General features: G+C 39.8%; 1 protein-coding gene across 2 annotated transcripts in view; it reads left to right on the top strand.

Moving 5' to 3' along the window:
- The window catches only part of ap3b1a (adaptor related protein complex 3 subunit beta 1a), a 257151-nt gene that overhangs the window by 37381 nt on the left and 202471 nt on the right, over positions 1 to 17299 (top strand). For both annotated transcript variants that reach the window (XM_063049310.1, XM_063049311.1), the window contains exons 3-5: positions 9798 to 9872; positions 13022 to 13117; positions 15478 to 15638. In XM_063049310.1, coding sequence (XP_062905380.1) covers positions 9798 to 9872; positions 13022 to 13117; positions 15478 to 15638 — 332 coding nt within the window. The remainder of the gene's footprint in view (positions 1 to 9797; positions 9873 to 13021; positions 13118 to 15477; positions 15639 to 17299) is intronic.

Below are 17299 nucleotides of genomic sequence, written 5' to 3'. Positions count from 1 at the left end.
TTAGGCTTTACAAGCTGATCTTACCCTAAAGTAGAAGAAAAGAGAGTGTTTATCAATATTATATCGAGATATCAGTTCTTGAAAGCTAAGGATAGTACTTGCCCCGTAATATCTTGAAGAGTAGTAATACCTTTATCCTCCCAAGTTCTGTTAGTGAATGGTTTCCCCCCAGATAGAAAATGATTATTGTTCCATAATGGAGATGATTTGCACCATACGCTTTTAAATTTTAGGAATTTTTCTGTTGCACTAAACACTTGTAGTATATGGGTTAAAAATGGACCGTAATACAAATCACATTTTTTGGTAGACATACCTATAAGGAGAAAGTTCTTCAACCTTACTGGTGCTATTAGCTCTTGTTCTATATTTTTCCAGGATGAAACTTTATCCTCCTCCATCCAATAGCTAAGACTTTTTAATACAAATGCCCAGTGATACAATTTAAAATTTGGACATGCCAATCCCCCATCCGACTTTTTGAATTGTAGAGCTGACCATTTTATATTGGGTCATTTACCATTCCAAATATAGCATCATAGTAAGGAGTCCAGTTTTTGCCAATATCCTGCTGGAGGTGCAAGTGGGATCATTGACCTGATAAAATTAATACGGGGTAAGATGTTCATTTTAATGACCGATATGCGGGCTGGGACTGATGCTGGCAGGTGTCTCCATCTATTAATATTTTCTTCTATTTTTTTCAGAATTAAAGAGTAATTTGTTTTAGCCACAGATGATAGGGAAGTATTAACTTTATTACCCAAGTAGAGGACCTCATTTGTAACATTAATCTGGGGAGGGAGAGACACCTTACTTTTATCTGTATTGATTAGCATTGGTGCTGATTTTGACAAATTAACTTTGTATCTTGAAAGAAATCCAAATTGTTCCAGTGTTTTTGAAACATAGGGGAGAGTTTGTTGAACATTTGCCATATAAACTAGCGTGTCGTCCATGTAAAGTGATATTGAATGCGATGTTGTACCTATTGTAATAGGGGAGATCTGAGGAGAGTTTCTAATTAAATGTGCAAGCAGTTCAATAGATATAGTAAAAATTAAAGATGACAAAGGGTCCCCTTGTCGTGTGCCCCGTCCTATGTCAAATAACTCTGAGAAATCTCCATACCCGTGCTGAAGGATTAGCATACAGTGTTTGAATCATATTGATAAATTTATTGCCGAACTTAAATTCTTTTAGAACTCTCTAAAGATATGGCCATTAAAGGCGGTCAAATGCTTTTCCAGCATCTAGGAATAGCAGGCCACAGGCGGGTGGGATTTTATGTGTTGCACTCAGTATGTGTATGAGCCAGCGAATATTATCAGATGCAAGACGCCCCCTGATAAAGCCCGTTTGATCTGGGCTAATTATTTTCCCAACTATTGTCTCAAGTTTCCTGGCTAGGACTTTGGAAATATCTTGAGTTCGGCATTTATCAAGGAGATTGGACGGTAATTGGCACACTCCAAGGGGTCCTTCCCGGGCTTAGGTATGACTGTGATCAGGGCTGTGTTTAGATCTCTATGGAAAGTGCCATTTCCAAAAGCATAATTTAATGTTTCTAACCATACTGGTCCAAGAATATCCCAAAGCACTAGGTAAAGTTCCACAGGTATGCCACCTATATCTGGTGTACGGCCCTTATTTGTAGCTTTGACTGCTTTAAGTAGCTCATTCAGTGTAATAGGAGAGTCTAGAGTTTTGGTGTTCTCTAATGACAACGTAGGGAGGTCTAATCCACTAAGAAAATCTGTGAAGTCATTCTCAGAAGGAACAGAGCCACTTTTATACAGTTCTTTAAACTAATTCTTGAATGTCTCTTTTATTTCCTCTGTTGAAGATACTACTCCACGTTTAGCACATCTAATCACTGGTATAGACCTTTTAGCTTCCTGTTGTTTGAGCGTTAGAGCTAAAAGATGGCTCGGTCTGCTGCCTTCTGCCTTATGTTTGGTTATATGGAGCATATATTCTGCCCTGCTTTTTAATAAATCACTTAATTCTGCTTGTTTTGTTTTGAGCTCGTTTCCTTTAGTTATGTTGTATCTCCTTTTGAGATCATTCTCCAAAACCTTACATTGTTCTTCTAGGGTGGAAATCTTTTGAAGCCGGCTTTTATGTAAGTGAGAACCATACAGCGTTATTTCAGAAGAAACCCTTGATGGAGGCCCAAATCATTGTCACATCTGAGACACTATTTTTATTTAAATTTCTAAATTCTGTCAGTTTTGTTCTCAGTTATGATAGAAATTTGTTTTTTAGAAGGGTAGAGATAAACCTCCACCTAGTAGCCTTATTTTTAATTTTGCCATAATTAAAAGTAGATATGACCTGGGTTGTGATCAGATAGATGTCTGAACTCAAAAATTCTATTGAGTGTGCTAAAGGCAGCAGACCGGAGGATATAAGAATGTAATCTATCTGAGAGAAAGTTTTATGTCTTGTAAAGAAGAAGGTATAGTCTTTAGCAGATGGATTATGTACCCACCATACATCAGTTAAATTTAAATCAGTGAGAAAAAGGTTAAGTGCTTTGAAAGCAGATTCTTGCGAGCTTCATATAGTTGAGGAAGATTTATCGAGGTTAATGTTTACCAAAGCATTCATGTCCGAACCAACATATAGTTGGTAGTCACTTAACTTCAGTAATTGTGAGGTAATTGAGGGAAAAAAATTCAACCTCGAATATAGTTGGGGCATATAGGCTAATGAATGCCACTTTTTTACCCTGAATAGATGTGCAGCAAAAAGCTAGATGTCCTTTATTGTCGGTGCCATCCCTTTCAATTGAAACATTAATATTATGTCTCATTAATATCATAACTCCTTTCGTACGAGTACCATCAGCTGATGCCACAACAGGTTTATAAAAAAGGTTTTGAACCCTGGGATTGTCATTAGGTTTAAGATGTGTTTCCTGTAACAGCACGATATCTATTTTCTTTCTGTGTTAGAAATCTAAAACCTTTGAACACTTATAGGGAGAGTTTAATCCTCTAACATTAAATGATACAATAGTAAGATTTTCTAATTTATCTGTGTTGCTCATCTTCCCCTGGATCTGTTGTTGTAAATTGGTGGTGGAGCCCTGAGTTACCCCCTTCCTACCCCCCCTTCCATTCAGCCCTTTACTTTGTAACATCTGTGAGTGTCACTTAGCGATGTCACACTGAACACTGACATCAACCGCCCCCCGCTTCCAGCACCAACAAATTAGAAAGACAAAGCAGTTCTCATAGACAATCATATCAAAGAGACGAGAAAAAAGAAACCTGGACAAACCCGTTAACCTATATAATTAAAACTGTTTCCGTCTCAAATAAAGTATAACACCTAATCAAGACCCCAACAGCTATCTTGCTTTAATAGACCGTCACTTAGTGATTTGGCACCAATGACGTCTTATCTGGTGTCCAAGAATGTAAACGAGTCTACTGGATACATAACGTTCTAAAGTTAGTCAGAACAAACTGCTGTTCTTCAGCTTCATTCTTGATGAAGTATTACATTTGGGTATATTGAGTATCACCTTTAAACTCTGACCTTCAATAGTCAGAAACAAATTGGCCCCTTAATTAAATACAAAAGTGCAACGAAAGACTTTCCAATAAAAGAATAATCAGAAAACTTCACACCCAGGACGTTAACTTGCCTGTGCCTGTTAGATTGCGTGTACAGGCTGGTCCGAGCTCTTAATGCAGTTCCATCTGCTCCCGAGGGGCGGGTGGACTTTGCCCAGGGTTTTCTTCCATATCTCCCAGCACCAATGATTTCAGAGCTTCTTTGGCTTCCTCTGCTGAGTTAAAGGACATCTTCCTGCCCTTGATATTCACTCTCAAAATCGCCGGGTATATGAGGAACGAGTTGATTCCCTTCTGTCGAAGCTCAGCGCGGATCTCCTTGTATCCCTGCAGTTCCTGCATCGTGCCAGGGCTGTAGTCGGCGAAGAACTGCAGCTGGGTGCCATCCGGGGGAGTAGGTTTGGCTTTCCTCACACCCTCCAGGATAGCCTGCCGGTCGGTGTACCGTAGAAGCCTAAAAATCATGGTCTGTGGTCTTGAGGTGTTGTTGGAAAAGATCCTATGTGCTCTATCGATCTCCAATGGAGTGCTGTGGGAATTCTTGAGCACTGGAATCCAATTAGGCAGCATCTTCTGGAGGTAACCTCTTGGATCATCGCCCTCAGCACCTGTCGGTAAATTGACCAGCCGCACATTGTTTCTCCTGGATCTGTCCTCCCAAGTCGTTTAGCTTCTTCTATATCTTAGACACCTCCGCGAGACAGGAGTTAGTAACTTTCTCATTCTTGCGTAAGCAAACCTGAATGTTGTTTATTTTATTGAAGACTGTGCTAAATTTTTTAGCGTGAATGTCCGCTTGCTCCTTTAACGACCGGAGAATGTTACCCTTCTCTGCCATATGCTTCTGTAAGGGGTGGAGAGCCTTTTCCAGCAACTCCCTTAGCATGTGGGCTACTGTTTCTTGCAGCAATTCCATCTCTGTTGCCATTGTTTGCTTAATTAGCATAGCTGTTTCCTCGGATGAATCGCTAGCTTGGTGTCGTCTGCTGGTATCTTGTTTCCTGGTTGAATTTGGATCTTTTTTTGAAGCCGTGTCTTTAGTTAGATCTTTCTCCAACTCAGCCTTGTATTAAGACCATCTATGAGCCTTAAAGAACTTGAAAAAGGAGGGTTATACGTCAGCGCTCAGTGCTGTGCTGCCATCTTGCCTCGTGCCTCACCGGAAGTCGGACAACTCTTAAAGAACAAAAACTAATTGTGAAAATAGCCAGGATTCCCATTGTTTATTTGGGACACCATGCCACTTAATTCGGACAGGAGACTGTTGTTGAACAGTTTCTAACTAGCGTCACTCGCATGTACTTGTGTGACCATTATAAATTACACCGTGCTTAAAGTGAAAACTTTTAAGTAGCATCACTTATGTGTGTTTGTGTTCAAAAAGTATTGATTTTGTTACTGATAGTTGGTGAGAAGTAAGCAGTAAGATATTTCAGAGCTCAAGTGAAATGGCTAGTAGTGAGAATGAAACGATTTCACTTCAAGTTAGGAACTACGAATAATTTGAAGGTATGGACAATCATCTTGAATGTTAAAATGAAAATGAAGATTTGGAGCATGCAATCATCGACAGTATTGTATGAAGGCAGTCCATTATCTGTACTAATAATCTGAGATTTTTTTCATTTAAAGTCAATCAAAAGAAAAAGCAGCGTACATTGGATGAATTCTTCCATTGATGACTAGTAGGAACTAATACAGTTTTATTATACTGTGGAGGTATTGGTAGTGTTCTAATTTGTTCTTATTTAATTTAAATACATAAATTGTTACTCAGTTAAATAGTAGTTTGTCTTTTTTATACTTTTTAATTATTTCCATGCAATTTAGGCTAATTGGGTTGCTACTTAATTGGGCCAAAATATACTGGTTGTGATGTGTCCCAGTTAATCAGAATCCACTGTATGTATATAATAGTTTTCCTTTGCTTTCAAATAAATGGAAAGTATGTTTTGCAGAGAACGATCATGGGTAGTAGATTATTAAAGCTATTCATCCAAGCTGTGGGGAATGTATCGCTTGGGTACGGAAATTGTGATCTAGAGGGAGGTGAGATTTAGCATGGGGCATATATTTACCAAGGTATATGGATTCTAGCTGCAGATGGAGGTTCATTACTTCCCCTCAAATAATTTACCCCACCTCCCACTTCATGTTGGTTGGTGTGCACATGGGCGTATAGATATGGTACAGCCTAGCTATGAACATAGAACCAGAATGATCATTGGGCAGGCATTTGAGTGCTGTTAATTTGTCAACTATTTGATGAAATTAATTCCAAATTAAGCTCATCAATTTATATCAATCTGAACTGTAAATTTGCAATCAGTAAGCAGTTAATGCTGAATTACTCTGACGTGATTCAGTAAATAATTTTTGTTAATTAACCATATACCAATTGATGTCTTCTCAATTTGTAATTTTCATTGCTGCTAACTGGGGATTGTCCAAATCAGTTAATTGGTAAAGGAAAGTTCACTAACTCACTGAGAAGTTTGTGGAATTCTGAAGATAGGTTTGTAGTTAGAATTAAATACACCGGACAACAAAGATTTTGCTTCCTGAATACGTTTGGGTGTATCTTATGGATTTTGGGCTGCTGATCATGAAAATCACCAAGAAATTTCCCTATCATGCACCATTTTTTTGAAATTGCTTATATTTGTTATTTCAATTCATATTTCAAGTCAGAATAACTGATGCTAAGATTAAGGAATACACAGAAAATGCTGGAGGAGCTCAGCAGGCCAGGCAGCATCTAGGGAAAAGAATGAATAGTCGACGTCAGGACTGCTAAAGAGCATCAGCCCTAAACGTCAACTGTTCACTCTTTTTCCATTGATGCTGCCTGGCCTGCTGAATATACAAACTTCCAGCATCTGCTTATTTCTCTTGTCCAAGATTAAGGAAGGCAGCATATGTTGGTCCATAAATCAAACAGGTCATCAATGACAGGCAATTCGAAGAACTTCTTGTGGTATCGAAGAAAATCGCATGGAAGGCATTCAAGGATGTTGTTGAAAACTTTCTTGGAGCACCAAAACACATGCATCTGGTTGATAACATGCTTCAAGCATACACAACCAAGAAGTGTGCAACATGTCACTAAAGATTCATTTTCTGCTTGCCTATTCAGGCTTCTTAACTTGCAAATCATGGCGCTGTTAATGACAAGCATGGTGAAATGTTTCACCAAGACATTGCGGTGATGGAGAAACAGTATCAGGGCAACTGGAATCCATCAGTGCTGATTGGTGTTGGACACTAAAGCGAGAAGTTTCAGACGCTGAGTACAAATGAAATCAACGATAAAACATTTTTAGCTTGGTTGAACTATTGCAAAGTGTCAGCACCATTATGCAATTAAACACGTTTTATTCAATAAAAGTTAATTTCTTGTTTCTCCAAATTTCTACGTGATACAAGTAGTCTGTTGTGTTCAGCTGCAAGCGGTCTATCATAAACAAAAATTCTGAGGAAGCTACACATATTGATCCATTCATCTGTAAGTCTTTTCCACTATTTCAATGATCTGCCTGTTTAGACAATCTGTCAAGCCATGTCTTTCATATACCAACTAGTGGCGCGACACGCAGCAACAACCTGGCACTCAACATCAGTAAGACGAAAGAACCGATTGTGAACTTTGAGAAGGGTCAGACGAAGGAACACATACCAATCCTCATAGAGGGATCAGAAGTGGAGAAAGTGAGCAGCTCCGAGTTCCTGGGTGTCAAGATCTCTGAGAACCTAACCCTGGTCCCAACATATCGATGCAGCTACAAAGAAGGCAAGACAGCAACTCTACTTAATTAGGAATATGAAGAGATTTGGTATGTCAACGAAAACACTCAAAACTTGTATAGATGTACCATTGAGAGCATGCTGATGGGCTGCATCACTGTCTGGTATGGGGGGGGGGAGCGGTTGGGTTATTGCACAGGACCGAAAGAAGCTGCAGAGGGTCGTAAATTTAGTCGACTCCATCTTGGGTACTAGCCTACAATGTACCCAGGACATCTTCAAGGAGCGGTGTCTCAGAAAGGCAGCGTCCATTATTAAGGACCTCCAGCACCCAGGGCATGCCCTTTTCTCACTGTTACCATCAGGTAGGAGGTACAGAAGCCTGAAGGCACACACTCAGCGATTCAGGAACGGCTTCTTCCCCTCTGCCGTCAGACTCCTAAATGGACATTGAACCCGTGAACACTACCTCACTTTTTAAAATGTATTATTTCTGTTTTTGCAAGATTTTTAATCTATTCAATATACATATACAGTAATTGATTTATTTAGTTTTACTTTTTTTCCTATATCATGTATTGCATTGTACTGCCGCTGCTAAGTTAACAAATTTCATGACACACATCAGTGATAAAAAAAAATCTGATTCTAAATCTAATTCTTGATTACTGTTTATAGACATTGAATCATTACACAGTGCATTGAGCTACAATAAGATAAGATATGAACAATGCAGAATGAAGTGGAAAAGCAACCAAAAAATGCAGTGCAGGTGTATGATAAAGTGCAAGATCAGAACATGGTAGACTGAGGCCATTAGTCCAACTCATTGTTGTATGAGAGTCCTATTTGAGAGTCTGATTACAGTGGGATGGAAGCTGTCCTTGAACATGGTAGTAAGTGCTTACAGGTTTTTTGTATCTTCTGCCTGATGAGTGAGGAGAGAAGAGAGAATATTCAAGGATAATGCTGGGTGCTTTACTGAGGTAGCAAGAGATATAGACCAAGTCCATACAGGAGGCTGCTTCCTATAATGTGTTAAGCTGTGTCTACAACACTGCAGGTTTCTTGTGGTCAAGTGCGGAACAGTAGCTGACCAAGCCAGCGTCCAGACAGAGTGCTTTCAATGGTACATCAATTAAGATAAAGAGTCAATAGTGGCATGATGAATTTTTTTAGCCTCTTGAGGAAGTGTAGGTGTTGGTGAGCTTTCTTAGCTGTGACATTAACATGTTTGGACCTGGACAAGTTGTTGGTGATATTCACTCATAGGAAATTGAAGCTCTCAATCTCAACACTTGATGCTTTAGGTGCAAGTGCACTGCCCTCCTTTCTCAAATCAGTGACCAGTTCTTTTGTTGACATTGACGGAAAGGCTGTTGTCATGCACCATGTCCTGAATCTCTCTGCCTCTTTCCTTGACTATGACTCATTGTTATTTGAGATGCAACCCACCACAAACCTGTAGCTGGAGTTGCAGCAGAACTTTGTTTATGTAGTCATGTGTGCACAGGGAGTGGAGTAAGGAGTTGAGAACTCAACCCCGTGGAGCACCAGTACTTAGAAGAACCATGGCAGAGGTATGGCTGCCTACCTTTACCGATTATAAGCAAAGATAGGCAGCCACACTTTTCTGTTGGTCAGAATGTAAACATTTTAGCATCTTGGGCAGTTGAAAGCAATATGACAACAGAACAGTGAAATTGGAAGAAAATGGGCAGCTCATATTTAAATTAGGACTGGGGTTAAGTGAGTGAAGCCATGAAGATATAAAATGAGGACAATGTTGTGCAGAAAAAAATTGATGGTGATGAAGATGAGGCATTTGGGAGGCCAACATGCACATGGGGAAGGTGGGTCTGAAGTGGTTCTGGACTTAGCTACAAAATTGGAAAAAAAAAGATTTGAAGAAATCTGTGAGCTTCTTAGCATGATGTAACCGAGATGCTCTGTTGTTCTGCAAAACAAACAAAACAAAAATCAATGGGGATGTAAAACTATAATGACCTTGCTGTGAATCTGTGTGTTCAAAAAGCATCACATTGTTTAGGTTTTCACTTGTCATTTTCAATTTTGCTCAGTGTGGTTTTCTGGCTTCTTGTTTACATAATTGAAATGGCATCTGGGATCCATAAGTCTAGTTAAATTTTGGTTTTTGCACTACTAGCCAGATGAATTGCAGAAGGAACTGTGGAGCCAAGATCCATAGTCTACCATTTAATGTAAAATGGAATAAAACATTAAAGCTGGAATTACCTTTTATTTAACCATATAGTATCCTATTACTGTCCTTCCATCAGGAATCAGCTGTGCCCAAAAAGTTGTTCAAAGCTTCCATGTCTTTGTGTTAACTTAAACAAAAGCCATCCTCAGATTTAAGTTGATTATCATGCCTTTTAGACACAATGAAATTAATGTAGAAAAATAAATCTGGCTTTGTAATGGAGACTATAATTCATGTTACAGATGATTGCTAAAGGAAAAAATGCTTCAGAGTTATTTCCTGCTGTGGTGAAGAATGTGGCCAGTAAAAACATTGAGGTATGTTCCATTTACTGTATAAATGTTTTTTGTTTTCTTTTCCAGTGATCTTTGTGAATAGACTGAATAACTCAACACATGTAAATGGGTGTAATGCCAATGCCATATCGTGAACTTTTAATGCAAAGAAAATATCCTTTATTAAAATTTGTTCCATCAAAAGTCACACCTTATGCTTAATTTCTATTTAAATAAGCATTCTGGGTTCAATTTCTTTCATCTTCACTTTGGTTAGTAATAGAAATCTCATTTTGTTGAATCAATTTTTATTTTCTGCAAAGTGTGATTGTAGTTGAAATTATGTAGATTCTTGTTTGAGTATGTGATATTCAGTCATAAGATTAGGGTTTTCATAGAATAGAAGATGATGCAAAAATAACACATTAATGAATCACCAGTATACAGTTTTTTAAAAATCGAAGATTTGAGCAGAATGTCACGGAGTTTGCTGCACTAGAATTGATGGATTAATTAAATTGCTTGCTTAGTACGGTCTGCCCGAGTTCTTAAAGCTGAACACAGTAGTATTATGATTAACATCACATCAGGAAGCATAACAGCATGGAGTGAAATAACACTTAGTCTAGGAGCATAGTCACGTCATCCTGTATGTTCCTGTTTCTAGTCACACATTGTTTTTTTTGAGAAAGGCAGCTATTGCTGCAGATTTGCAGTTAGATTATGTGGGTCTCTCATGGCTAACATTGATTTTATCTAATCTAAACCTGGGCAAGAGCAAATTGACTGTTTTGCAACCTTCAGTGATTTAATATTGGTAGCTGTGCAAAAAAAAGATGGTAAAGAATTTTGAAAATCTTTCCTTCAAAAATCATAAATTTTAGAAATTAAAATTAGTATTTTAATTTCTAAACAACTTGATGCTCTCACTGTGGGCTGGAGGCAAATATCAAATTATTAAATGGAAGCAATGCAACAAAAACTTGTAGCTTCCATTAGACCAATTTAGTTCGCTTACTAGTGAAATCAATTTTATTTCAACTGCATTTTATAAAGTTTTTCTTTCATTAAAAAAATTTGTTCTATTCTTTGTTGTTTTTTTTTAACTATTGATGTCTTAACTTCTGCCAACCACTGGCTTCATAGATAATGTGTGGAAGTTATCAGGGTTTGTATGATTTGACTAATTTTTAAATATTTTATTGAGATACATAATGGATTAGGCACTTCCGGACCTTTTTGCCATGGTGCCCACCAACTCCTGATTTAACCTTGGCCTAATTATGGGACAATTTACAATGACCAATTAACTTAGCAACTGGTAGGTCTTTGACCTGTGGGAGGAAACAGGAATACCTGGAGGAAACCCACGAGGTTACCGAGAGAACATACAAGCTCCTACAGACAGGCACTATAAAGCGTTGTACTAACCACTCCGCTACTGTGCCACTGCTAACTTCTTCAGCTTGGTGCTGTTACTCCAGATAGTAGGAAGACTCTTCACTTTCAGGATCTGAACTGTAGCTTTAGTTTCTTCCACTTTGGATTTTTGTAAATATTGGGCCAGATTATTGGGCCTGCTACCTGGACTTGCCATCCACATGTCCAGATATGGCATACTGGAGAACTGGGTTCTTCACACTAAGTAGGCATTTGGCAAGGTAGAGTGGGCTCTGATGAGTGAGACAGTTCTGCTTCTTGTGTCCCTAGGGCCTGTGTTCAAATTATTCTAGCAATCAGTACCATTTAGGCTGTTTGAATGCTAAGGTACTTACTTGAGTTTACCATATCAATAAACCTCGTTCAAGTGTTCTGATTAGCATGAACTGATCAGATTTTTACATGGAAGTCTTTCCTGGTGTAAAGCTGTATCCAGTGTGCACCTGTGCCATCTTCAGGAAGTCATTTGTGGTGATTGTGAGTGCTCCTGGGTAGAAAGTGGTGGCAAGCAGGCTGCAAAACCGGGGTCTTCAGCATTTCCAAAGTTTGAGTGGAACAACTGGCTGCCAGTGTAGATTGATTGCTGGAAGTGCAGTCTGAATGATGGAAGAGAATTGAGCTGAACTCATTACTTTGGAAGTAATTGGCATGTAGATGGAAAGGATGGAATTGGAAAGGATCTAGGGGCAGGACCAAGCCCACCATGGGGCTGAAACCATATTACAGCAACCATATTAAGCTGTCATTGGAGAAAAGCTATTGAGGAAGGGTGGTATGATCGTGGTAGAATGAATGTTGAGAAAGTCACGATTTTCCCCCAACAATGCTACCCTCCCCCCCCCCCCACAAAGTCTTCCCACTTTGGCTTGCAACCTTTCTCCACCCAGTTCCTCTGACAACAGTGGGAGTTTTAGGTTGAAATCCATTTCTCCATTCTGGTTTAGACTTCTACTTGAATAGGGTAGGCCATTTCAAAGCACATGTATATTTCTCAAATGGATTTTAAGATGAATAATACCATTCACAGTCAGTTAATGAGTATTTTACTGATCTGCACCAGAAAAAGTTGTATAACTAATATTAACAGAAATTGCTGAAAACTCCCAGCAGGTCAGTAAGCATCCAGATAAAGAGAACCAGAATCAATAATTCAGGTTGGCGAGCTTTCATTAGGTCAACAGTCCTTCAGTGACATTTTGGGTAGACCATAGAACTGTACACCACAGGAACAAGCCCTTCAGCCCATAACGTTGTGCTGCACTAATTCAATTAGTAATCAAATGCCCAACTAAACTAATTCCTCTGTCTACACAATGTCCATATCCTTCCATTTTCTACACATTCATGTGCCTGTCTACAAACCTCGTGATTGTCTCTATCATATTTGCCTCCATCACCAGCAGCTCATTCCACGCACCCATCACTCAGTGTTTAAACCTTGCCCCAGACTTCTACTTTGAACTTGCCCCTTTCATCTAAAATATGTGCCCTCTGGTGAGTTCTTTGACAAAAAACATTAATTTTGTTTCTGTTGTTGGAGATGCTGCATTTTCTGTTTTTATTTTGGATTTCTAGCACCTTAAGATTTTGCTTTATAATTATTGTATAATATTTGCTGTTAATGTCAATGTGATGATTGTTACAAATTTGACCTTTCCTGAAATGCCCTTTGTATGGTATATGTCAAAACACCCAGAACGGTCTAATAATTCGCTAACTGCATATTTAGTTTTTTTTTTCTCTTTTTACAGTTGAAGAAATTGGTATATGTTTACCTTGTGCGTTATGCAGAGGAGCAACAAGATTTGGCCTTGTTATCAATAAGTACATTTCAGCGTGCATTGAAGGTTAGTGCTGCCAAAGGGTTGGCACCAGTGTTTGTGGAAAATTGATTCAAATTAAACTTATCCAAGTAATTTGGATTTTGGATGTAATGCTTCTTTGCTAATTATGTTTATGGCATCATTAGTTCATTTTTGTGTACCTTTTCTGCATTCAGTTATTTATTACTTTTGTTCAAAATATTACAAAATCTTTCCCCTTCCATTCAAATACTACTCACCACATTTTGCAAAGAATTCTACTTGTGGATCCAAGTTATATTCCACATGCATTCCTGGGGTTTCTCTTAATTTTTAATGTTGAATGCCTTTATTTGGAAGACGTTGTTGCTGTTCGTCCTTCGTAGTCGAAGATGACCATGGCTTCAAAGTCAAATGGGAGATTGGTGGCTGTGGGTCCGGAGGTGACTGATGAGGCCAGTCCGGGCCCTGAAGGCTCGCCCACATGTGGGACACAAGTGGGTGGGTGCTGTCGTGGCAGTGGATGCTGCTCAGGCCTTGCGCACAGCACGCTTTCGTTGCGCCTGACTTCAGCTGCACGGGCTCCTGTGGTGATCTTGCTGCGCCAAGCTGGATGGTCGAAGGCAAGCGTCTCCCACGTGTTGATGTCGACACCCAGGCCTTTGAGGGACGCTTTAAGGCAGTCTTTGTAACGTTTCTTCTGCCCCCCGACTGAGCGCTTGCCCTGACACAGTTCTCCGTACAGCAGCTGCTTAGGCAATCGGCTGTCTGGCATTCTGACCACATGTCCAGCCCACCTGTCTTGGGCTTTCAGCAGGGGGGTGTAGACGCTGCGGAGCCCAGCTCGTTCCAGGATTTCCGTGTCGGGGACTTTGTCCTGCCACCTGATGTGGAGGAGTCTGCGGAGACAGCTCAGGTGAAAGTGGTTGAGGTGTTTGGCGTGTCTGCTGTAGACAGTCCTGGTCTCGCTGGCCTAAAGGAGGGTGGTAAGGACCACTGCACAGAAGACCTTCAGCTTGGTGGTAAGGCTGAGTCCTCTCCACTCCCAGACATTCTCACTGAGTCTCCCAAAGGCGGCGCTGGCTTTGGCAATCCTGTTGTTGACCTCAGCATCTATGTTCACTGCGCGAAAGAGTATGCTGCCCAGTTAGGTGAAGTTGTCGACTGCCTGGAGGTTCTGGCCCTTCACCGTGATGCGCAGCTCCTGGTATGGCTTTCCTGGGGCAGGCTGGTACATAACTTCAGTCTTTTTGGTGCTGGTAGTGAGACCGAAGTTGTCGCAGGCTTGTGAGAAGCAGTCCATTTCACGCTGTACATTGTACATAATGGGAACATGCATGATTTTGGTATCTGAAGTTTTTAATTTGAAGAGAGCACTTTGAATTTCCCCTATAACTGTATTTAAAATGGCTTTGAAGTTTAAAATGTTCATGCTCTGACATCCCAACCAGTTCTTAATTGAGATGCTGCAATTGCTGTCCAATTTCCTTGGTTAAATATGGTGTCATCGACTTCATGAATGCTGCCATCTAATCTACCCTTTTGTAAGCATGATTGAGCTCAACTATGCTAAGCTGATGGGATAGGATGTTTTGACCCAAGTTAGTGTCTCAAACATGTGGAATTTCAGTGGAAGTATTGGGCTCCGCATGGAATCCAAGGGCAGAATCTGCTTTTGTGAACTGGTTTGAACTGTGTGAGATCAGGTAATTTAATCATTTGAATGACATTTCTTCAGCAGTGAGCAAGTTAAGAATGAGGTGAATTGTAAGTTTAAATGTTTGTTTCATTCTTAATTTTTTTCAGGGAATTTTAGGTTTTTTTTACTTTTTTTTCATGGCACTTTAATCCTGATAGTAAGAAACATTGACAGTTTTTTGTAGCTTTGATACTGTATATGGCTTTTGTCTGACAAAGGGTTTTAGCGAAGTTTTTTATGAGGGATTTGGCCCTGGTCCATTTCAAAATCAAGTTCATTGTCATATGCACAGGTGCAAAGAAAAACTTGTAGCAGCATCACAGGCACATAGAATATAAGCAGCATTCACAAGAAAAACATAAATTATGCACAATTTACAAGAAAACACAACTGGAACAAAAAACAAGTCCTTTTTAGTGCAAAGTGTCATTTGGGGATTTTGTGCTAAACGTTGGCTTGCTACTTGGCTCCAGGATTGTCTTGGAGAGTAGGATTGATCACATAATCATAGCCTGTGTGAGTGCTGGATCTGGGTTATTGTGAAAAGTCTCACTGTTGCTTCAAGATGAAAGTAGAAAGTAATTCATCAAGTTAGATGCTGAACCTTGTTGTCATCAGTGAAACTTTAAAAGAAGTAATTTAGATAGGGACAGGAGGTAACATTGTTCCACTAAGTCAGTTTGTTGTTTGTTCCAATTTATCCTAGGACCCTAATCAGTTGATTCGGGCAAGTGCTTTGCGAGTCCTGTCCAGTATCAGAGTATCAATTATTGTTCCAATAATGATGCTGTCTATTAAGGAAGCTGCCAGTGACCTGTCTCCATATGTGCGGAAAACTGCTGCCCATGCTATTCAGAAACTTTACAGGTAAGGGTTAAATTTTTAAATTGTAATTGAGTTCTAGTTTCTAACATTTGAATGTTGTAAAATGCATGGTCATACGCTTTGGTAGAAGAAGTAAATGTGCAGACTATTTTTTAAGCGGAGAAAATCCAAAAATCTGAGATGCAAAGGGACTTGGGAGTCTTTGTGCAGAACACCCTGAAGGTTATCTTGCAGGTTGAGTTGGTGGTGAGGAAGGTAAATGTAATGTTAGCATTCATTTCAAGAGGTCTAGAATACAAGAGCAGGGCTGTGATGCTGAGGCTTTATAAGGCACTGGTGAGGCCTCATCTTTATTATTATGAACAGTTTTGGGCTCCTTATCTGAGAAAAGATGTGCTAGCATTGGAGAGGGCTCAGATGAGGTTCACAAAGATGATTCCAGGAATGAAAGGGTTATCGTACGAGGTGTGTTTGATAGCTCTGGGTCTGTACTCGCTGGAATTTAGAAGAATGGGGGGATGGTGAATCTCATTGAAACCTAACAAATGTTGAAGTGTTTAGATAGAGTAGATTTGGAAAGGATGTTTCCCATGGTTGGGGAGTCAAGGACAAGAGGACACAGCCTCAGGATAGATGGGTGTCCATTTTAAACAGAGATGCTGAGAAATGTCTTTAGCCTGAAGGTGGTGAATCTGTGGAATTTGTTACCACAGGCAGCTGTGGAGGCCAGGTCAATGGGTGTATTTAAGACAGAGCTTGATGGGTTCTTGATTGGACATGGCATCAAAGGTTATGGGGAGAAGGCCGGGCAGCAGGGCTGAGGAGGGGGAAAAAGGATCACCGTGGTTGGACAGCAGAGCAGACTTGATAGGCCAGATGGCCTAATTCTGCTCCTATGTCTCATGGTCTTATGGTAATTAGTAATTTCAAGATTCGGGAGTGGTGGAATACTCTGAGATACTTGTCAGAAAGTGGAAAAAAATAGTTATCTGAAACAACGAAGGTAGTGAATTGTTTTATGGAAGTCCAAACTATTGGTGTCACTAATCCTCCATGGGACAGCGGATGGCATAATGTTCCTTGAGTTAGATTGAGGACACGTGCCAATCTTTGTTTCTGGTTAATAAAATGACGTGTGACACAAGAGGTACTGCAGATGCTAGAAATCTGCGTATCTTGACACCATGTGCTGGAGGAACTCAGCAGGTCAGGCAGCATCTATGGATGGGAATAAACAGTTGATGATTCAGGCTGAGACCTTCCATCAGGATTGGAAAGGAAGGGAGCAGAAGTCAGAATAAGGAGGTGGGGGAAGGGAGGACAAAGTACAAGGTGATAGGTGAATGTGGGAGAGGAGGAGGAGTTGAAATAAAGAGCTGGGAAGTAATATATGTGAACTACCTTGTAGGTCAACCAGTATCTAAGATGTCAGTAGTTTGAGTCGGATGCTGAATATGAGCAGGTGAAAAGTTTCAATTGATATCCTTCTTTTAAATTTTGTGTGCTAATTTTGCATTGCTTGAGTTATTTTACAGAATATATTATACCGTATAGTTGTTTCGGTCAATAGAATTGATAACCTATTCTAATGTCTCACTACTTGGTTGCCATTGGCTGACCTGAAACACCTGTGCAATTTCTGTGGTAGTGTTTTTTTAAGCTAAATCTTTGGACCTGTGTGCAGGAATTCATATTTGTGTGAA

This window comes from Mobula hypostoma, chromosome 5, assembly GCF_963921235.1.
Source record: "Mobula hypostoma chromosome 5, sMobHyp1.1, whole genome shotgun sequence".
In the NCBI taxonomy this organism is placed as follows: Eukaryota; Metazoa; Chordata; class Chondrichthyes; order Myliobatiformes; family Myliobatidae; genus Mobula; species Mobula hypostoma.
Note: the sequence above shows the minus strand (reverse complement) of the source record. Positions and strands in the feature narration are given on the sequence as shown.